This window comes from Xiphophorus maculatus, chromosome 14 (assembly GCF_002775205.1).
Source record: "Xiphophorus maculatus strain JP 163 A chromosome 14, X_maculatus-5.0-male, whole genome shotgun sequence".
NCBI lineage: Eukaryota > Metazoa > Chordata > Actinopteri > Cyprinodontiformes > Poeciliidae > Xiphophorus > Xiphophorus maculatus.
In genome coordinates this window covers 1681497-1705025 of record NC_036456.1, presented here as the reverse complement: position 1 = coordinate 1705025, position 23529 = coordinate 1681497, and the positions used below count along the sequence as shown (strand labels likewise).

Genomic DNA, 23529 nt, shown 5'->3' with positions numbered 1-23529 from the left:
CCCACATGCCCTGTTTAGGCAGAAAGAATATACGGGCTTTTTGGTCAAGAGACTTGCTAGACAGCAGAGACAGGAGCAGCAGTTGCAGCTCGGAATGTCTCCTGGAGCGGGTTGAAATGTGACAGAAAACAAACACAACCATTTGCCCCCAGATAAGCAGTTTTTTTTCTTTATCACTCGGTTACCATTTTCATGTTTTCTGGCTTCAAACTGAAGCAGCTTTACTTGCTGTTTTCAGTGTTTTCCCACCATTTAAAATAAGAATAGCTCATGCTGTACGTCACTCCAAATATTTTAAGTCTGTTAAATAATTCACCCTTTGTTGCTAAAACAACCTAGCCTGATAAAAACCAGCCCCTTTTTCTATGCTTTGCTTTGTCCAGAGGTTCTGAACCCTCAGCTATTGAGAAACGATTGCTTCCTGGACTCTTTTGAAGTTTTACATTTTACCCAATTGCAAACATTTGTCCATGACTTGTGTTTTGCGCCAGTTCAACGCTACGAAGCTAAATTGAACTTGTCTGCACAGTAGACAAACCAGGTGCGTCATTGATTACAACTTCTCCTTCTGGTCGTTGATTGGCCCAGTAGAAATTCTACTAGAGGAATCCAAGTAAATGGGAGAAATTCCAGTCAGAGTACTGAAGGGAGATGAGAATTGAGTGGAATTGCGTGGAAAGGTAACGGCCAGGCTAAAAACAACCCTGACCCACTGAAATAGACTAACAATCTCTGAGGGTCTAAGAACGCTATTTCACTTTCAGTGTGAAATTTGCAGAGAGAAGTCTGATATCTTCTGTGGTCACCGAGTGACTTCTGGTGAAGTCTAATATCTTATTGTGAGCCCTAGATGCGCGCTTAAAGCCTTGTTCTTGTACTGAGCCGTATGGTAAGGGTCAGTGGGGTTCAGTTCGCTGTTTTCACCATTGAGGCAGTGGAAACACTCTCCTGAAAATGCCAGACCATAAAATATTGTACCGTGAAAACAAGGCAATAGGTGTGTGCTTTAAGTTTAGTGTATCAATGTTCAAACTCTTATTTTGAAGAAAATAAAACTGGAAGTAGTTCTTACCCTGTAGTGTTGACAGAATCAGCTAATAAACACTTTCATTCGGGATGAAATAGCTCATTTGGGCCCTCAGTAGAAAGTGCCAGACAAGATATAATTGTCTGGCAATGATATCACAGTTAGCGCTGTGAGAACCACGCGCTAACTGTTAGCCACTAACAACACCAAAGTTCCCATCTGGATCACAGCTTCCTATTGGCGCTAAACTAAAGAACTATTTCTGCGCTTTAATGAGTCTCAATGGCATTTTAACATTTCTTGTAAAAACAATCTTTAATACTTAAACTCATGTGAAATCTTTGCACAGTTTGAGATTCATGAAACTTTTACTCACTATCGTCCTCCACTCTTGGGCTCATAGTGGCAAGGAAAATAAATGGCACTCCTGGATTGGCTGGTTTGCAAATAGCATGTCAAGTAGCGTTGCGCTAAGCTAGTTCAGCTTTCCAAGTTGCGTTTTCTTTCAAATATTTTAGAAATATTCTATGAATAATCTGTGAGTCTGCAGATTTTCTGTAAGCAATTCTAGATAACATTCCAAGGACTGGCATGAGTTTACTGTATCTATGCTAACATATCCTTCCCACTGTGACTGAAACAAGATAATCAAGGTTTTCACTTTGTCTGTCAGTGGTAATAATGTTATTGGTTTAACTGTGTCCTATGAAATGGTGGAAATGAATTTATTAACTTTTACTTGAAATGATAAAGGTCCTCCTTTAACATTCTGTAAAGGATAATAATAGGAAATGTTCACATGCTGTGATTTTTAGCTCAGCTCCACGTTCAGGCCTGTAAAAGGGAAACATTTAAAACCACAGAAGATTCCTGTGGTCTGACATGCAAGTGCACCGCTGCTGCTGCTGCTGCTGCTGCTGCTGCAGCATTCTGCAAGGTAATCAGTAACTGTAACATTTAGATTAATGTACTGGAGTGAAATGTAATTTCCTTAGAGCCAAGCTAGCAAGTATTATTACATTTAAAGCACCCAAACACAATTACCTTAGGCAGGTACTTAGAGCAGCGCTTGTTTAAATTTCCTCAAAAGCTAAAAATATTTCTCTTTCGTCAATGTAAAAAAAAAAGAAAACAGAAAAGATAATTAACTCTTTGAGCCATAGACTGTGAAAGTTCTGCTTCAAATATATTCTCAAAGTCATCTTGGAAGCTTTGATGAAAAATTGTGAAGTGCGAGTAATCTCACCAAGCCAGGGGGAGAGCTCAAGAGCTCCAGAAAAATCTTTTTTTAAACTCATACAGGACCGTAAATAAGGGTAAATAATGCTTTAATAAGAACCAGTCAAAAATTCCTGTGTTACTGAATTTGCTCTACAATATATTAACCAGACTGCTGAAGCAGAAACAAAGCACATGCTACCAGGAATTTTTCCAACAGCAGCACGGAGCATTCAGTTTGGGAAATCCGGCGTGAAAACCCAGCGGAAGATGTAAAACCGCACATAAATGTTTAACGTTTACTCCCCATGGAGGCTGATTAGTGTTCCAGATCATACGTCTTGTGGTGTTCTTAAGCCCCTACGCCAGGACAAGACCTGACAATGACAAATACGTCGCTTTGTATGCATGCTGCATTTTAGAGTTTGTCATTTCCTGGTAAACGCTGATGACTCATTCGGCGCTTGGGGGCGTATGCTTAGTTTGCATATGACAAAATGCAAACTAAATTCAAATTTGTGCAGCTTTAATACAGAATGTTAGTCAGTATCTGTTTAGGGCCAGTACAGCAAACCGAGCAGGCCATTCCCCTCCGGCTCTGTTTCTAAGAGATGTATAAATAAGGAAAGGGGAAAAAGCCTCCACTTTATGCCAATTTCTTAAAGTGTCTCCTTCATGGACACATATACATCTACAGTAAAGCTACAGTATGTCCTAACAAAATAACAACATGACTAGAATCTTTGCCTTTATTCATTTTATAATGTTTGTTTTATTGCAAATGATAACTCAAATAATAAAAGTGTAGCTGTATGCTAAACAGATTGTTGCTCCAAGGCATGAAGCTGCAGGCTACTACCACAGGATGGTTGATCCTTTTTAAAATCAATGTCATGGAAAAAAAGGCCAGTATAACTTTAAAGTGATGCTGAAAATCACTCTACACTCCAGATTCTGCAGTAGGGGTGGGCATTTATCGTATCGTTGATCATTTATCGCAATAAATTGCTCATCATGAAAAGAATTTTGATTCATTGTATCACTATAAACTCCAATTAGTGATGATTAAAACTCCCAAAACTGCCCAAATGATCAGGTCTGTTGGTTTTAATGTTTTTCTCCACTGTTAGCTGAATAATGTTGTATCGATACGCATCAATAAATTGAAAATATGGTTAAATGCAGTTAATGTTCACAGTTAAGTGATAGATAAAAAAAAATCACACATTTTCATTTCATTGGTGTCCTAAATAAGCGTATTACACATGGTATGTTTGTCAAGCGCAGTATTTGCGGGGTTATGATTGCTGTGTAATGCGGTCACAGCCATATAGTTACCCAAAAAAAGAAGAAGAAATAGTTATTATCTCAACTTTTATCATTATCACAATAATGCTAAAAACATTTTTTATAAAGCTTTAAGTCCATATCGCCCATACCTATTCTACAGTGCTATTTTCTTCGTTTTGTTTCTAAAAATTAATCAGACTCATCTACATGAATACATTTTGAAATAAAGTCACTTCTTGTTCCTCCTAACGTTTCCATGCAGTTTGCTGACTAACATGTTGCTTTCCTGCCTTACAAATCTAGCGCTTTGCTTCAGATTTAGTCGAATCTCTGCGCAACTTTTTCCACTTTTTCTCTGCGCAGTGTTGAGAATAAATATATTCTGTTTTCCTTCCACCTCTTTTAGCTAGTGGCTAAGCTAAATCTACAGGAAATTGCATGTTAGGAAATGCAAAGGAGAGCTCTGCTTAGAAGAAACGACACACTAGGGGAGACCCTCTTTGGGGCGCAGCTTAGACAGAGGCTAACAAAAGAAGTTACCAACTGTTGCTTGTCGCCATTTATCATGTTAGCTCTTAAAGGTAGCATGTCAGAATGGACCAGCTGTATTTTGGTATTAATGAATGGAATTCATGAATTCAACTCAGTGACTCTTCTTTAGCCTCATCAAGAACTCAACATGGAGAATGGATGATTCTCCACAGCAGACAGGGAGCTGCACCAGCCAGTACAGTCGCTCTGTCACTGCAGTAAATAAGAGAGTGTACTGGGAGCCTTTTCAGTGACGGATGAAAACTCAAATTCTTATGGAAAACCTAGATTTTTTTTGTGTGTTTCTTACCTCAACAAAATCATGTTCACCGTCTTAAGAAAATTATTTGTTAAATTAGGCCACCAATTTAACCAGTTGGTGTCTTGATGAGAAAATCAAAGACTGCAATCAAAATACCTGGATCTGATACGTGGGATTGAATAGAGACAAACAGTAGTCTTTTACTAAAGTTTTTTTGTTTGTTTGTTTCAGGAGTTTTGAAAGTGAAGTTATAGTCGGTTTATATTAGAAATGTGACAAATCACAGAAAGTTTGTAGGAAACAAAAAAAAAAACCAAACAGCCAGTCCAACAGGGAGTCATCTCTAAGTCTGTTCAGGAGTTTAGCAAACGTTTGTATTTTGTGCCAGGTTGTCATCTGGGCAACAACTTGCTGACACAAGCTTGTATCTCACAAACAACTTAAACTTCTGTTTGAGTTGTTTAAAAATGCTAAAATTGGCTAAAACTAGAGACTTGACACCACTCTGACAATTTCCTTACTTTTATAAATAGCAATACAGTCGACCCCACCTGTATTTGCATTTTTTACTACGGAATGTTAACTTTAAATTATTCACATACATTTTTCTCTTATGTATTTTTACCTAAAATATTCACAACTGTGTGCACTAAAGGCACAGTACGTCAGAATACGTGAGGAGGGTGATTCCGTTTAAGTCGGTGTACAAAAAAATACAGGTCCTGTTTTTGTCAGCTATATTGAATGCAGAGTTTAAATAAAGAGCTGTTTTCTGAGTTCAGCATCTGCAGTGGCTTGTTGCTAAATCCTGACCGTCCTTGTGTCTGCACTGCGGTTAATTAAGGCTCCATGTGTTGCTCTGAATGTCTGGAATAGTTAGAGGCTGGCCAGCACCATAACCTCACCCCACCCGACCGGGTCCCACCGTGAGCCGCTGCCCATTAAATGCCTATCACCTCAAGAGCCCCGAGGACAGAGGAGGCTGAATTGGTCCAGTGGACGAGCCCTGATACACAGCTATAAAACGCACACACAGAGGAGGCATATGTAAATGCAAATCTTAGCAAACACACACTGCTTGAAAAGACAAGCCATCGCTGGCATATTTCATAAGTCATTACGTCGGAGCGTGCACGGCCTGTTCTCTGCGGCAGTGTCACATCCAGCTCCGTCATGTTAGGAGCGCCGATTGCTTGTCATGCAGGCGGCCCGTCCCCACATTCCGCCGCAGCACACTCATCCCTGCCACCAAAATTGGCTCTAAAGCCACACGCCACTTTTGATTTGACCTGGCACGCCCTGAAACAATAACTTCATCAGGGCCTGTTAGGGTCTCATCCTGACCAGAGAACAAACAATGATTTCCCTGATTCTCATCTAGAGGGCACCTTTTGTTGCTATCATCAGTGTCTGACCTGGCGAGGACCAAAGGTGTCGGTACGGTGGAGAAAAGACAAACCTGGAAAAAACTCAGGATCCACAAACACTTGAGATTATCTCTAAAAAAAAACACTTATAATTGTCTATTTTAATAGTTCAAACTGCAAATATATCTTAACCAGAATTGATACTAGGGACGCACCAATCCACATTTTTCATTTCCCATAGCGATACCAATATCTGAGGTTTAATATCAATTCAGCAACAGTGCTAAATTGAATTAAAACATTGCTCTGAATTACAAAGGTTTTTGAATGCACCATTACAACACACTTAAATACAGTAACAGCTTCACAAGCCTGGTCAAACATGTAAAAACACAGCATAACTTTAATCTGTTCAGTCAGTGCAATTAGCCTCCTGAGACCCTGCATCCTCATATGAGGACATTACATTTTTGTAAACACAGATGTAAATAATAACATTGATTGAATGGTCTTATCGTCACACAGATAGACCCAATGTCCTCGTCTGAGGACATTGGGTTTTGAGATAACCACTTATTGTAGAAAGCTGAAATTTCATTTTTAGGCCAATTGGGTCCTTATGATCCCAAATGACAAGGAGAAATGTATATGCAAAAACAGACCCATTGTCCTCATATGAGGGCATTGGTTTTGACATAGTTCAAGAGCACATAGAAAGCTAAAATTTAATTTCAACTAAAATTAGGTCATACTAATCCCAAATAGTAAGGAGACATAAAAAATGCACATCAAACAAAAGCCCGGGTCTCAGGAGGTTAAGAGTATAAACAGCCTATGTAAAATAAATAGTAAAGAATCTGAAACTGACAAAAAATATCTGTGAATACGGGAAGCGTCAGCAAATAATTTGGAGTTACATTACACAGAAAAAAAATACGAATACTGAAGTGCGAACAGGCAGGAGTCCACTTTGTAGCAATTTAGAAAAGTAAATAAATCCTCTGTGCTGGCAGCCGAACTGCTAGTTAGTTAGCATTTTCACACAATCCACACATACTTGAGGCCCCTGTTAAACAATTATAACTGCCTACTTAAAAAGTTCACACACCAACTATACCTTAATCTGTATACAGCACACAGTGGAAACTCTCTTAGCACTAGCGCAGAAGCTAATATCTACAGCCTTCCTTATTTGTGTTCTTGTGGGCACAGCCAATCAGCGGAAAAGTAAAATGGCAAAATGGCGTATCTGGATTGACTACTTCTCAAAGGTTAGGTTGATGGTGTGTAAAGTAGAATTGTGGCCATTTTTATTGTTTGTATTTGAATTTTCTTTCAAACTAAATACAAAAAAAAATTGGAATGAATTGATTTTCCTTAAATAATTTTGAGTTTTCCATGAATTCTGAACCCAAATATTCGGGGGTCTGGCATAAAATAAATGGGTCACTAAACATCGTTCTCCTCCGTTTTACTATCAACTTTTTCATGTCATCTGTTTTTAGTTTGTGTATCTGCTCTGCCAACTGCCAAACCCCAGTTGGTTGTGGCAGATGGACCGGACTGGGCCAGGTTCTGGTTCTGCTGGAGGTTTATTCCTGTTACAGGGAAGTTTTTCCTCTCCACTGTTGCAACATGCATGCATGCATGAGGGACTCTTGCAACGTCAACAAGTGATTGCCTACTGCCACTACGTGCAACTAAATCAAGACTTGATGCAATCTGCTCTGTTTCTTTAGATAGAAACTTTTCAAACTAATTGGAATAATTAACAGAACTTAATGTAGTTCGATAACTAGGATCAATTGAAACGTGCGTGGGACTGTACTGAATTTTTTTTTCTTGTAAAGTTTTCTCGAGTTTCCTCCTATTTGTTGTGAATTGGTGCTATACAAGAAAACTGAATTGAATTGAACCAAACATATGCCATGCGGTGCACACTACGGTTCCTCATTATTGTGATATTCTTAGATTTTACATATTTTTCACTTCAAAGGGGAACTTCATCTCTTTGTTTTGCAGCATCCAGGATTAAAGAGACTTAAGTTTTCGAGTTTTCCAACATGAAAACTCAGATTGTTTGAAAAAGCGAGACCCTCTGGGCTGATCTGTGGTCGTGGGCGTGTGTATGTGTGTGAACATGAGGTGTAATGTGTGTGTATTCCCCTCTGTAAAATTAGCTACATACACCTGGGTGGTTTTTTTCTCCCATGTTTTCCTCACTTTCAACACTTTGTCCATACATTTTGTTTTCTCCTGCCAGTCATTCCAACATCCCTCCCACAACAAACATGAGATAATCGAGTAAGATACCACCATTATGTCAGCGGTGCATATGCCAGACATTAAGTGTCTTCATTAAAGAGTTGGGGGACAAGAACCGGGGCCCCGGTGGCTCTGCGACAGACCTAATGATGTGATAATGGGATGGCATGCGTAATGGCCCCGCTCAGTGGAAAAGACTTCTCTTTCCTAGAATGCTGGTAGAAAGCTCACGCACACACACACACACACGCGTGCCCTAACACCCGCGCGTAAACATACAGATGTGCGTTATCTGTCTGATAGTTCCACCCACCTGGGTGCTGCATGAATGTCAGACCAAGAGCACTCATAGAGGAGAGTACAGTAAATCATAATTAGAGTGATGAAGTACCCTCTGAGCTCTTAATTGAAAACAAATGAGACAGTTCCTCCATGCTGATGACTAGAATACTGCCCTGATACACTTGGATTATTACGCTGAGAACAGAAACATTGAAAGGTTACTCTACAGGTTCACCCGTCATCAGTCCACGTATGAGCGTTAATGTTTCTACGGCTTGAACTTTTCTTTATATTGTCACCACCGAACCACAAACCTCAGTGGGGTTTTATGTGATGGAGCGACACTAAGTAGGGGATCCCTGTAAAGTGGGAGATTTTTTCTTAATAATAATAATAATAATAACAAAAAAGTGTGGCATGCTTTTGTATTAACACCCCTAAAAAAAAAAACTCAACTGGCTTCAGAGAACAGCAGAAAGGTAAGCAGAGTCCACTTGTGTGAGATACAATCCCAGTGGAAATACAGTGCAGTGTTTACCTGGGGGCCATTTGTGGCCCTTGAAATGATTTTGATCGGCCACAAGTCGAGAGCAGTAAAATATTTGGCCAACAAAACAGGAAACGACGGATGACCTCAAAATTTTGGAAATTGTTTGTTTGCGGTGTGATTCTGAAGACTCTTGAGTAATTTAAGCCACAATTTCAATTTAATAAGGCAGTAGTCCAAACAAAACCTTCTTTATGTTTTGGATCTTTAAGGATTCATAGATTTCACAAAAGTTTTGCTGAATATTGAGCAGATAAAATAAAAAATAACATATTAATAAACTCATTTCTGCATGTTTTCTGAATTCTGTAGCCCACCAGTAGTTTAAATTTGGGCGTTTTGTCCAAAGGGGCAAAACCTTTTGGACACCACTGCCACAGACTAACTAGCAGGCCCGGCAAGGAGAACATTCTTTAGAGAAGTATTCAAGAGGGCCACAGTATCTCTGGAGGAGCTACAGAAATCAAGAGCTCAGATGGGAGAATTGTATGAACTCCACAAATATGGCCGTTATGGAAATGGAGAAGTGGAATAAATAAAATGTAAGTTTCATTCAACCCTGTAGGAACACAGCTGACAAGTGGGAAGTTATCAATCCAAATTGGGTCAAAATTCAATGTTTTCACCTTCCAGCAAAACTCTGTGGCAAAATATAGGCTTTGTAAAATGCATGAGTACACCCTTTACTTCACAACAATGCTCTACCAACACACATGTGATGTGTTGGTCTATCACATAAAATTTAATTAGAATATTATCAGTATTTCTCAATTTCTGTCTTCAGACTCTACTGCCCTTCATCTTTTAGGTGTTTCTCTTCTGATTTGAATAAGTGGGTGATGAACAGGCTTCTGCAGAACTTGATGTCATGCAGAGGAGGTCATCCAATCCCATGAATCAGGTGTTTTGGAACAGAGACACATCTACAACATGCAGGCTAGTGATTCCTGAAGACCAGAATTGAGAAACATTGGCATATGTTGACAAAGTTCAAAACAGATTAAGGCATATGAATACTTCTGCATAACAGCGTCAACTCCATTCAGGCTCTGCATCGCTCTGTAATTTCAGTGGCCCATAGCCTGAGTCAATAATTCACTCTGAACTGCTCACATTAGCGGCATATTCCTTTCATAAACAGACATACTCCCTCTTTCCTTACAACCATTGATTAATCCATAAAAAAGCTCTTTGGCTTCTCTCATCCTTCTCCTTTGAGTAATTACCTCATAACTCCTATTTCCATCCCACATCCTTAAAAACATGTCCGTCTGAACCATATGACTCATAACGACACTGGAGACGGTCCGGGTGGCATCATGGGAAACCCCCCCACCAACCACGACCGCGTTGCATGCCCAAATGAAATCCTATTTGTTCCTATCTGCTGCAGTCATTTGGGGGGGAAAGCTCCACCTGTCACACTCCCCTCCCTGTTCGCCACACATCCCGGGAACACATTAGTATTGGGCCCTGGCTAAATGCTCGACCCCCATCCTCCCTTCATCCATCTATCCATCCAGATAAATGGTAATGACCGCGGAGAAGAACAGCCCCTGATGAATTAAACATTTCCTACCAATGAGGATCTCATTTTCTCTCTTTTGGATGGCAGTGAGGTGACATTTTTCCTGCTGGTAGAGGTACTTTATCATTGTGCAGCTCAGGTGCGTTGGAGGTCAATGACACAGAGCCAGTACTGTTCTAATATATTCCATCTGGGGGCAAATCAGATGCGTTTTGCTGTGAACCACCCATCCCGGGGTCAATCCGCGACGACCCCCGCAATCTATTTGACTGCCAGATTCGGGGCTGCCTTTTCTGGAATGTAATGGCACCAACTTTTGCAAGCCAGGGCCCAATCTCCCTAAAGTGTTACCCAGGAAATCCCCCTCCCTTTTTCTAAGTCTCTTCTGTTCCACAATGTCTGTGCATTTCTGTGTTTCAAATTCTACCTAAAACATGAGCTGAATTCTATCTTTTCTTTTATCTTTTTTTCCCCCCTCCTCGCTTTCTCATGGCCTCTCTCTTCTCCTCTCCGTCTTATCTCTACTGCCTCTTTCTCTCTCTGTCACGGCTCCGGCTTTTCTGGCATCATCAGGTCGCCAGCTGACCATCTTCAACAGCCAGGCGTTCATTAAAGTTGGTGGTGGAGAGAAGGGGCGCCACTTCCAGGGCCAGATGTCGGGCCTGTACTACAATGGCCTGCAGGTGTTCAAACTGGCGGCTGAGGGCGACCCCAGCGTCCAGACCCAGGGCAACCTGAGGCTGGTGGGCGACGTGCCCTCAGTGCTCACTACCGATACCACCTCCACCACCCCGCTGGCTGATATGTCCACCACCATCATGGAGACGACGACCACAATGGCTACAACCACCACCCGCAAAGGGCGCTCGCCCACCATGAGGGACAGCGTCACACAGGTGAGGAAGTGTGAAGCTTGCCCGCAACGACGGTTATTTTGCAAAACGTTTCGTTAGATGTTTTCACAAACTGTGGTTTATAAAAACATTTCAGCATCAGAAAAGGTCACTTATTTCCTCATGAATACAAGTCATTTTACCTCTGGTTTCTCACCTTTGTTTATGCTAACACTAGCATTTCTATTGACTATTTGAAGACGCAATTTGACATTTTGAAAATAAATTTGCTCAGTGGAAGCACTCCAATTTCAAAAAATGTCCAATTTTGATCAAACGTTTTGCTGCTAGCATGAGGTAGCTTTTTTGAAATTGTTTTATTTCGGAAAACTCCAGTGGAAACACTTTTTCCGTGTCACACAAGTCACGTGATCAGCTGGATGTTGCTACTGGAGAAAACCACAAAGAAGAAGACGACAGGAAGTAGTAAACTACTGGTGGGCTACATCGCGTCAACAAACTTATGTGATTTTAATTGGTTTTTGAAAAAACCTGTTGATCAAAAAAAGAAAGACAACAGGAAGTGGTTGGTAGAATCGTGGTGTCATGTTAGTAAATGATCATGTGAACAAACTTATTTGTGTGTGATTTGAATTGCGTTTCTTATTTAACGGAAACACTGCAAACGCAAAATTTTAGTTTTTCAACATTAGTGGAATATTTGCACACATTTGCAATGGAAACTTCTGTTTAGTTAGAACCAGCTGGAGATGTTCTGAGAAATTACTTAGGTGTTAGTTGAACCTCTTCTTGTTCCCAGATTTCTAAAAAAAAAAAAAAAAAAAACTTAGTTTCTTCTTCTTTGGCTCTAAATATGGTAAATGTTTTGGTTTTGTTTTACATCCATATTTGTAGAAATTAAAGAAGCCTAATCAAGTAGCAATCAGAGGGACAGTACTTGTATTTATTTGCAATCAAACTGATTTATGAAAAAAACTTTAAAAATTTGCTCATTGTTTTCAGACCTTCATGTGCAACAACGTCACGTGGTTAGCAGAGCTTGGTCATTTCCTGTGGGAATCTTCACATGGCTGAACAATGTCTCTCCTGATTGGTTGGTTTGATTGGCTGCCGTTCAATTAGTTAGAGGTGAAACGATTGAGCCAAAATTAGCAGTCTGAACTCAAGAGGGAGATTCAGAGGGCAGCTGAGTTTTACACACAACTCTGCCTTGTGTCTGCAGTCCTGATAACTAAAAAGAAGTGAATCAGAAACACAAATTCTCAGGTACTTTATTCCACAACATTATAGAGGTAGATTTACACGTGTGAAATATTTCTGGCCCGCATCTCGCCGACATTTGTTAGGCCTCAAAGGGCCTAGCAAAGAACAGCCACTGTGACTGCTTTTTATTACACCAGTCAATCTGCTACTTATTTTCCTCGGAAGAGGTCTGGCATTCTGGGATGCGGAAAATTGCTACACATAACCGAACAGCAAAGACGAGATGATTTGGGTGGGGGAGTAGGAAAGGCACAAGGATATCCTCGGTACCATGGTCAATGACGAACCAGGGTGCAGTAAACACATTTACGGCCCGGCTTTACATGCTGGTGAGAGGCTGTCGTTTACGGTCTGACGACTAGCCACGTTTGCTGAAGTTAGCATCGAGGTAAGCAGCAATTAGCAAACAGTAGGGAAGTGGAGCTTGCCCGCATGCGGGATGAGGGAAGAACCCTCCACTCTCATCAGAAGACTTAATGACAGGATCCATTTGTTCCAGGGGGAAATATGTTCCACTCGACATCCACAATCATTAACTACAAGCCGTGTGCTGAGCAAAACCAGGAGTGATCCGGGCTGTCTCTGGAAGGACTGCCAGCTTCATACTTGTGTTGTCAACGGTGTTGCTCTCTGTCAGCTGTTTCTGGCTCTGTGAAGGTTTTCTGCTCAAACACTCTGGTGTTTTGAATGTTTTAAGGACTTGGAGAAATAACAAACGGCCGCCTCAAATTCGCAGCGCGTTGCACTCGTTCATTAAGGACCTTCGCGACTGCAGAGACTCATCTGAAGTTCCAGGAAGTTCCATACAGCCTTTAGCTGTAAGCACCATCAGCAGATTCAGAGATAACTGGATCTCAGCTCACACCTTTGGTCATTTAGACCATTTGGAATAAATACAGCAATTATAATTAGAGGAAATTCTCATTGAAACAACGGCCAGATCCATCTACAAAATGAATTCAACTTTATACGGCAGACAGTAACTTTCAGCAGTTTGGGATGTTAATTTTGCATACGTCCTTGCATATATTTCTTTCTCTTTAGTGCATTTGTAAGTTACCAAATGGATAAGCATAGCTTTACAAAACTTTAGTTCTGATGACATCTGGAAAAAAAATGCTAATCCAAACATTTTCTTCTGTACATGAGGGAAACTTTTTGGAGTACAAGAAGTGTGCCAAAACTTATGCATTCATAAGGAAGGTCAAACATGAATAGAAATATCCAGATACAATTCATATTTAAAGTACATCTGGTAGAAGAAGCTAGTAGTTCAGATGAATGACCTAGAACTTAAGATACAAATCTGCAATAATTGGCTAACCCTAAACCCATAAACCCCTAAACCTAACACACACAGAAATAGTCCGGTTCCTGTGAAATATGTTTGTACTTGTGTTGTTCCACACTGCAATGGACATGGCATTTAATTACAGGAATAGAATTATTGCAAACAGATCCTGAGAGTGTTGTCTTTAACGTTAATATGGTCTTAGCTGAGTATGATGTATTCCCACAGTGGCATTAAACAGCAGGATGAGCGGGATGAAAATGAGCTCAGATTAATAGCGAAATAGTCGTTTACAGTTTTGGGCTTCTACCGGTGAGTTTTTAAAATAAAAATAAAAATTGAAGTCTAATTTCCAAGACAAAAAAAGTTGTCAAAGGTTTAATGTACTCTGTTTTCCTGACTAAATGAAGAAGACAAAGTGACAAATTACTTCACTAATAACAGGAAATAATTGATAAATAAAATAAAATCCCAAGAACCACACAAGTCTTTTGTGAGCCATCCTTACAGGCTTAGAGCTGCTGAATTACAATCATCAGGATTACATGGATGCAGTATTTGGTGGGATGCTGTCCTCCAAGGGTCATCCATCCACAGATATTAACACCGTATAGTCAGTTGGAGACAATGTGTTATATTAAACATAGAAAAGAGTCAAGAAATGTATGTTGATCACCGTTGATGGTGTTATTGCAAATTTTAACACGAATATATCACTTATATATCTTATTTACGTAATTTTCCCGTTGCTATACACAATGTAGCATTGGCTCTACAATCCCAGTTGTAGTGGCATTTAGTCCTATGGTCTCACCAGATCAACTTGTGAAATGTGAAAGACAGGGGGCGCTCCTACAGGGCTGGTGTGTGTTTATCATGACACTATCGTCTGAAAGGGATAACCAACAGTGATTTTGATTTTTACTGCGAGCACAGTGCACATCCTGGAGCAAAATTTGCCAGATTTGCCAAAAATAAATTACAGCAAAGATACACAACCATGCACATGCACGCTCAAACCTAATGGGTATTCAATTAACCTAGTAGTCTTGTTCTTGGACTGTGGGAGGAACCCATGTACGGTGGGACTGTGGAAATAAGCCACTGACCAGATTCCGTCACTTTTAGTTATTTACCAGAATGTTATAGGTGTAGATGTTTTGAAGCTTGTCTTTTGCCACCATGGTGTGTTGCTTTAAGGCATTGTTAAGGAAATGACTAATATTGTTGAAGAGTTGAGGGCCAGTTACTGACCTCAAGGTCTGTAATGGCTTCAAAGAGCTAAACCAATTTTAAACCGTTCCTTTGGTATAAAGATCCTTTGACAAAATGCCAGAGAGAGTTACTCCTTCATTTCCCCGTTTCATTGTCGTTTCTGTTATACACTAGAAACACAACCAACTGTTTGGAAAGTTGTAGATGTAAATTAAAGAAAGCCATGTATAGCTGTTAATAAAGTGTAGTTATTTTGAAAGTAAAGTCTGCATGGTAAAGGTCAGGAGCAGGATGTCTGTTAGCAACAGAGCCAAGCCAACAGGCTAATAGTTTCCAAAAGGAGCAGGACAGCAAGAAGATTCTGTGCTGTAATTACATAATTGGTTCCTAAAAGTCTATCCGTTCATCCATCCATTGACTAGACCCTCCAGTCCTTGCAGGGTGGCCAGGGGGCTGGTGCCTACCTCCAGCATTAAACTAGAGGCCGGGTACACCCTGGACAGGTCTCTAATTAATACAGACATATCCATGTCCTGCTCGAATGTTCCACCAACTTAGTAAATCTCTTTAAAGCATCATTTAGAATGACAACATTAGTGGTTTTAGCAGTCACCAAGTTAATCTTTATATGTTGCTAAATGAACATTTAGTTTTTGAGTGTAATACTCCATATTATTTTAGCAGGCAAATATAATGTAAGTTTTGTCTACTGTAAGTGGGGTTTTTTTCTCAAGGATATAATACTGAAGAAACTGATATAATACTGATCAACTTCATGGCAGAGTGTTTTAATGATGGATTTAAAAGCAACAATCTTTTCTTAGACACTCTGCAGGATCTGCGCAAACAAAAATGTCAATGTCAAATTTTTTTATATAGCACTTTAAGAACAAGTTTAAAACTTCACCAAAGTGCTGTACAAAAATGATAATAAAAATTAATAATAGTAATAATAATAAGTAAACAAAGAACCATAAACTCCTTTGCATGAGCAATTTAAACACATTATTACTGACTAGTAGTCGTAAGTGATTAGGTTTTATCAAAAATAATAGTGATAGTGGAACATTAATACAACTCTGCACAAACTAATGTTCACTAACTTCAATGAACCCACACAGAACAGAACATTCCTCTGAAAAATCATTGGACTGGTTTAGCTATTCAGAAGAGAATTTCTCCAAGTTGCTGCTGCAAGTCATTCTGGATGTTTATCTTCAGAGACCTGAATGAAGCAGTGCAAAAGTTCCTCTGTTACACTGCTATATATATATATATTTTTTCATTTAGAGGGAATAAAATCAGACCTAAAACAACATTTAAATGTCATCAAAACTCAATAAAAGATGATGTCTGACAGTCTAACAAAATTGAAAGCCTTTGACTGGCGTTGGCCAAATGTTGGTTTGTCAAATAAACGGAAAATTGAAAGGAAAAACAATATTTGTGATGCCACAGATGTCGGTGTTGTGTTGCCCAATTTAAATGAAATGAAATTTAGACGACATGTTTTGTTGGGGGGCTTTTCTGCATTCAGTCTGTTCAGGAGGTGTTCCACCGTGAATTTTAACTCTGACTCGAAAACAGAAATATGTTAATATCCCATCCTGCTGGGTCCTTTGTTGTGGCATCAAAGCAGCTTTACGACTACAGCAAACACAAACTCTAGGCTCCGTGTCAGCAGTGGCGTTATCTTGCTTTTGTATTTTGTCCCACTTAATCAAGAAGTTTATTATACAGACTGTCTGAATCGGAGTTTACAGGCTTGTCCGAGGTTTATGAAGCATCAGAAATCAGTGTCTGATTTTGTCACTAATGTATGAAGTGAATCTATGTTGTCACAGTTCTATGGAAGACCAATACTGCCTAAAGTAAGAAAAAATAAGAAATAAATAAATAGTGCAATAAATGAATTAATGTGTCATAAAAATAAAAAAGATAATATTTATTCAATATCATTATCTTAGCTGTTATAGTTTGTCTTTTTAAATATTTAAAGACAGATGTATTTTGCTTACCTAACATATCCCGTAACATTTTCTCCAATGGATTTCCTTAGATGTTTTACATCATTTTTTACTCTTTTGACACTTTTTACAGATTAGCATGTGCCTCTGCAATATTAAAAATAATTTCAAAGGATGGTCCAAAACCAGATTGCTAATCTCAAATTATCTGCCAAATAATCCTTGACTGTTTTATGGAAGATCTCTGCAGAGTTTGGAGTAACACATCAGAGTGCCTCCATTTGTTATAATAATATAGTCATCATATAATCATATAGTCATATACTGTATAATCATATATATATGATCAATATAGCCACACCAAATTTCTTTCTTTAAAAATTCCAGACAGCATCACATGAGAGAGTCACATTCTATTGAGACTGGGCTGTCCACTGGTTCAATGGCTAACAATGGTGTCTGCTATGTTACCATTTGGATGGGAGTTTGGGGGGTGAAACTAGGATGACCTGTAGGAATACAACAAAACAACATTTTTCGATACTAGAAATGTAAAAACAAAGTTAGTGGGACGAAGACAAAGTGGGCGGTCATTGGAACGGTGTCACTGCCTCAACCTCTCAACTGTTAGCTGAGCTTAAGCCTTTAGGAAACAGGGGCTGAAATGAAAGTATATCTCAGTGAAGGACTGTTTTCCCAATGCTGCCATCATAATTCTTAGCAATAGATTTCCAGCTTAAAATCAATGTACTACACTGATATGCTAAAATGGAAGTTATGCTAGCTAACAGGTTTAAAATAAGTTCTGTTTTAGTATAAGTTAGAAGGCTTCTAGATTTTTTCCTTCCTTAAAACAAAGACAAATTTCGCTTTGTCTTATGACTTCCCCACATTACTCTAATGATGATAATATCTTGTTATTATTATCATGTACTAAACTTCTGTTTAGTTATGCTAAAACAGGCATTATGCGAACAGGTTTGTCACAACCCCAGCGTTAGCATTAGTTCCGTTGTGGCTTTTGGTTTTGAGTTGTTGCGTTTGCATTTTGTTGACTTTTCTGGGCCACCGTACTGCACAGATGTCACTTAATAAATAGTGGGGCTGTACTATGTACCAGTACACACAACAAAAGTTATTCTGCCAAACCCTGAAGAGAACTGAATGGATTCTGCCCACTTCATCTGATGGACATCTAGGAGGAAACATTTGAGAATTTCCCTTCCATGAAATTCTCAAATGTTTGTCACATGTTTTACTCCGAGGCCAGCTGTGTTTGTATGTGAAAATTGTCCTCAGCCACTTTGGGTTACTCACAGTTTGGGCTTTTGTGCAGCTTGGAACAGCGTGAAATCCTCTCCGTCAGATCATCAGTCAAAACTGTGTTGGGAAACAATCTGGTTCAACTCCCTGGGAGCATTTTGGCATCAAACATCCAACCGTCAAACCGTCGGTTTCTGTCACTGACAGTGGCTGAAAGCTAAAGAACAAGCATCTGAGCAGGCTGGGCTTTTTTTCCTCCCTTTCTATAGCGAAGGTGTGCGAACACTAAACGGTGAAAAGAAATGTGAGAGCCGGCGTGGAGTAACGCAAAGTGCTGCTAAGAGAGTCTTTGAAGAGAAAGGAAATTGAATTTGCTGCCACTGCTCCCACAATTATTAATGCATTACATACTGTAGTTTTATATTTAACATTGCATCAGTTTCATTAGTTTCTCTTGTCCTTTCTTATCCCAGCCAATCCCCTATGTTTTACGTAAAAAAAAAGAAATGAAATAGACATTTTATTGTAAATACCGGGGAACGCTGACGGGGACATGCAGTTTTGATGAATATTGCCAGAATCCAGCAAGTCACCGCAAAGGGTGGCGGAAAGCAAAGCGGGTGGAGAGCCAAATTTCAATTTTTTATTTTTTTTTTCTTTCCCAAAGCTCTGAGCTACACGGCTGCTGCAGCTTTGATCATAGTGGAATAATATGCTTTGATGCTTAGAATAAAAGATTTACCTTTTGATGTATCTGTGGGGGGGGTCTGATATTTTTTCCCTCTCCTCACCCCCTGATCGTGTGGGTTTCCGTGAAACAGTTGGAGTCATCACTTGTTCCGTTCTGACCCAAATTCGGTGCCGGGGTGTTTTAAAACTGAAAATCACAAGCCGACGCCCCCAGCCGCCGTCTTGGTCTGAGAGCGCGCTCGTGCGTCTGTGATCTCTCTGTAAGCTGGCTGCGGGGATGTGAAGCCGTAGAAATCCCACCTTCACCCCCATTCTGCATTCTCCTTGAAGACTGATTGAGAGAGCAAGAAAGAGAGAGGGGGAAGAAAAATACATTCTGTCTGGGTCAAGCCTGACATCGGAGCTACACCTTCAGGTCTCCTTCAGAATTTATCAGCACACTGGGTTAGTGGGCCCCCTGACGATCCTATCTGATGAATTACAGGCAGTGGTAGCATTGTGGGCCGCTCTGGATGTTCCAGGGGGGCATGTTGTGAATTTGGCTTTACAAGTGTGTCACAGATGCTGCACTAAATTACAGCCAAGGATAACTCGGAGACTAAAAACAACTCTTAGTTTAGTAGTTTAGCTTGCGTTGCTGTTTTGTAGGGACACAAACGCAGCTGACTCTGTATACTGGTGTAGTTTGATCTCATCCATGTTGTACAGTTAGCACTAGTGGCACTGGGGCTAACTTTATTGGTGCTCAAGATATATTGATGGTGATTATTTTCAAGGTAAATACAAACATTTAGGTTTTAGTTACTAAAATTAAGTGAACCGCGATTAAGTAACAGTGGCTATTGATGAGGTGCTTCATTATATGCCTGAAATTAAAACACAGAACTGGGAATAATATAAGACCCAACTGAACCATGTTCTGGCCCCAAATTAAAAAGAAACTGTGTTTTTGGCTAATTGTTATTAGCAATTAGCTTATAACACTTGCTCGCTAATTATTATTAGCACTAGAAGCTATTAGTAGTGCTCCGTTATATTTCTGAAGTCAGAACACAGATCTGGGAATAAAATTAGACCCAACTGAACCATGTTCTTGTTTGAGAATGACAAGAAACAGTAATGTTGGCTAATTCTATCATCAATTAGCTTATAACAATAGCAGGCTAACTACTATTAGCAACACAAGCTATCAACCAATAATAGCTTGTACCAAAGGATCAGAATCCCTGAAAATTTCTCGTTTTCCTGTTATTTTGCTGTTTTTACTGGCTGCTTTTAGTATTTAATGAGGCAGTACTTCAGTTTACCATGCACAGTACACGTACATATTGTTCAGCATGTTAATGTCTCTATTGATTTTTTTAAATTATTTGAATTGTCAAATGTATTGCAATCCTATTCATTAGTACATTATTGACGTTTTCTAAAGTAAAGTTTGGGTTTTCATTAGCCGTAAGTAATCATTAAAATCAACCCCCAAAAAAACCCCCACATGATTCATATCACTTTGTGTGTAATGAACCCATGAGTTTTACTTTTTTAACTGACGTTACTGAAAGAAATACACTTTTTAATTATGTTCTAATTTATTACGATATCAAGGCAGATGACTGCACTGATAAAATAATAATAAAAAAACAACCTGTATGTTAAACAGAGATATAACCTGGAATGTGAGACGGCATCGTTAGGCCTGTTTGACAGAGGCAGGTGACGTGAACACGCACTCAAACTGACACGATGTGATTAATAAATGATAGCGCCCATACTGTGGATTAATAACAAGGAGAAAAGCCCTGCCGAGCACCGCGGAGCTCAAATCAATTACGCTGCTAAAAGCTCTCCATTTTCTATCGGATGACCCCATCTTGAATAACAACCAGAGGCGGGAAGACGGGCGGGGAGGAGGAGGCCGGGGCGTCTAGACATGCAGCTGTGTGAGTCATGCGGCAGTCAGGACAAACACGGGACACTTCGTTGGAACCACCTTGTCAAGTTTAATCTGCTTTCATGTCAAGATCCCCGCTGCTCTTCCTTCTCTGATTCCGACTCACAGCTACACGTTTTATCTTCTTCCTCCTCACCATGACGATAAACAAATTATATCGTTTTCCACAATTTGTGAAGATTTTCAGGCCACGTGTCATACGTTTTGTTTTATGTGATATGTTTTTTTTTTATGTAATGTAAATATTTATGTACAAAATGTTACCCGCGTTCAGTTACAGGCAGGAAAGACCACTGGAAGGAATATAGCAGTTCGCACACAAAAACCCCTGCACTACGGTGTCCCCAGCAGGACAAACATGCTAGAATTGCAGTAGTGCCAGCATTATGTAAAACAACAGCACCGTCTTTTGGTACATTTATGCACTGCTTTACAGCAGCAAACCAGCAAAACGCAAAGAACATTGCACAGTTTCCCCCCAAACTAACCGACCGAGTTTAGTAACACTGTTGGATGCAGGTAATGTTGGCTAATATCAACACAGCACCTGAAGCTTGTTAACAAGTAGCCTGTAGGCTACTGGTGGTGTTGTTATGTTCGAAGGTGGGTAGTACTTGTTACATTCACTTGAGTAACGATTTTGGAAAAAAGGTACTTATAAGAGTAGTTTTACTGCACTGTACCGTTTTCTTTTACTTGAGTAATATTATTATTGCTACGTAGATTCATTTTACCCCCACCCCAAAATAAACCGATGCCCCCACCGTTAAACTTTTTCTTTTATTGGATTGATTCACGGTTCAGTATCTTTAAATGTCCTTAGTGAGGAAATACAAAGCACACAGCCACTCATATATATATATATATATATATATATAACAACTTTGAAAAACTATTTGTCACTCTGTTCAGTACTCCCGTCCCTCCCTTCCGATGTTTATTTTGTGATTATTAATAAGTAATCGCTGTAGTAGATTAGCTACCGCTGCTATTAGCTCATTAAAAGCACAGCTGTGGTTGATTAGCTAATTTAAACCTCTGCTCCACTGATGATCTGTCAGAGTTGGTGTGTTTAAGTTGCCTTTATTTTATTTTTTAACTGAACCAAAAGACACAGAATTCCACAGCACATCCACATATTAAGGTTGTCAAAGTCAAGCTAGCATAGCTGAGCTACTCCCTCTCCCTCGCTATTCTTTTCTTAAGTTTTTCCTGACCTGTTTAGTTGCCATAGTGCAGCAAAGCATTGCATCCCTTTTTCTTTTATTTATCAGGCGTACATTAAAGGTTTAGCGCGTTATATTGACAAGCTAACAGCTAAGTACTTCATTAAAGCTTTGCATTTTACACATTTGACAATATGTTTGGTAAAATACAGAGTTATTTTGTCATCTAATTATAAATAAACATTTAAATAAATGATCTACAGGTTTATAATACTTGTCAGGCTACAAGCCTAATTAACTCTTTTATAGATTCAGAGACTCACTTCACATTAGGAAAAATAGATAAATTCTTCTACAGAAATGAACAATTAATTTAACGACAAAAAATTTAATCGGGCCCCCCTGCTGTTACAATTTCTTGAGTCTATTTGACCCATAAAAAGCGGCACAATTTTAAAGGCATGCAATTGCCATGGCTTTCTTGTCATGACAGTTTGTTATGAGACAGGTAATCTGCGAAAAGATGAACCTCCTCCCTGACCTACTACTGTCGGCTAAAGATTGTGATTGACAGCATTATAACCCTCCTCATGCCTATGATTGGTTGTTTCTAGAGAGCACTGGGAGAAGGCAGAGGAATTAAATTATTGTCAGATAATCTCTCAACGTATTGACAGTCTTAACAAATATGTACCTTTTGTTAATAAAAGTTACATACTGTAGCTTTAATTGGAGGGCTCAGTTTTGGTCTGGGAGTGGTAACATTTATTTTTTACTGATAAAAACAATTTGAAAAACACGATATAATTAATTTTGTAATTGACAAGGCCCCAATATTTCTATTTTTATGAAAAAATAAACAAAAAACTATTTTGGGGAGGGTCCCCTGTTGGTCAAGGCCCTTGGAACGGCCTTGACCGTTTTATATATATATATATATATATATATATATATATATATATATATATATATATATATATATATATATATATATATATATATATACATATATATATATATATATATATATATATATATATATATATATATATATATATATATATACATATACATATATATTATAATAATCCTACCTTAGAAAAGTGTAACATATTTACTCAATGCATAATGCTAAATGAGTTCTGCTAACTCATTAGCAGAGCATTGTATAGCTTGACTGCATGCTAGTGAGGCAGCTTCAAGGGACACGTCTAAAAGCTGCAGGACTCCTGCCAACTTTTATCATCTAAATCTTCCCCAAATCCTGAAACATCACAATGTTTTTTATTTGTTGCCAATCTGGTGAATGGCTTATATATGAATATCAATATTCATATATTTTTGGCATCTGGTCAAGCTTAGATTACTCTACATTAAATACAGATTTTTTTTGCTACAAATTTTATTTATACTAATCCCAAAAGATAATGGGGCGTCCATGTTACATGGACATATTTTAAGTAACTCAAATCCAGTATAAAAAAATTAGTCTTAGAGTTTAATTGAGGGAAAAAAGGGAAAAAAACTGTGAATATTTTTTGTTTTAGTTTTATAT

General features: G+C 39.0%; 1 protein-coding gene across 9 annotated transcripts in view; it reads left to right on the top strand.

Annotated features, from left to right (window-relative positions):
- Positions 1-23529, top strand: part of LOC102219889 (neurexin-2) — an 813998-nt gene that overhangs the window by 774587 nt on the left and 15882 nt on the right. For all 9 annotated transcript variants that reach the window (XM_023346052.1, XM_023346050.1, XM_023346051.1 and 6 more), the window contains one exon: positions 10891-11213. In XM_023346052.1, coding sequence (XP_023201820.1) covers positions 10891-11213 — 323 coding nt within the window. The remainder of the gene's footprint in view (positions 1-10890; positions 11214-23529) is intronic.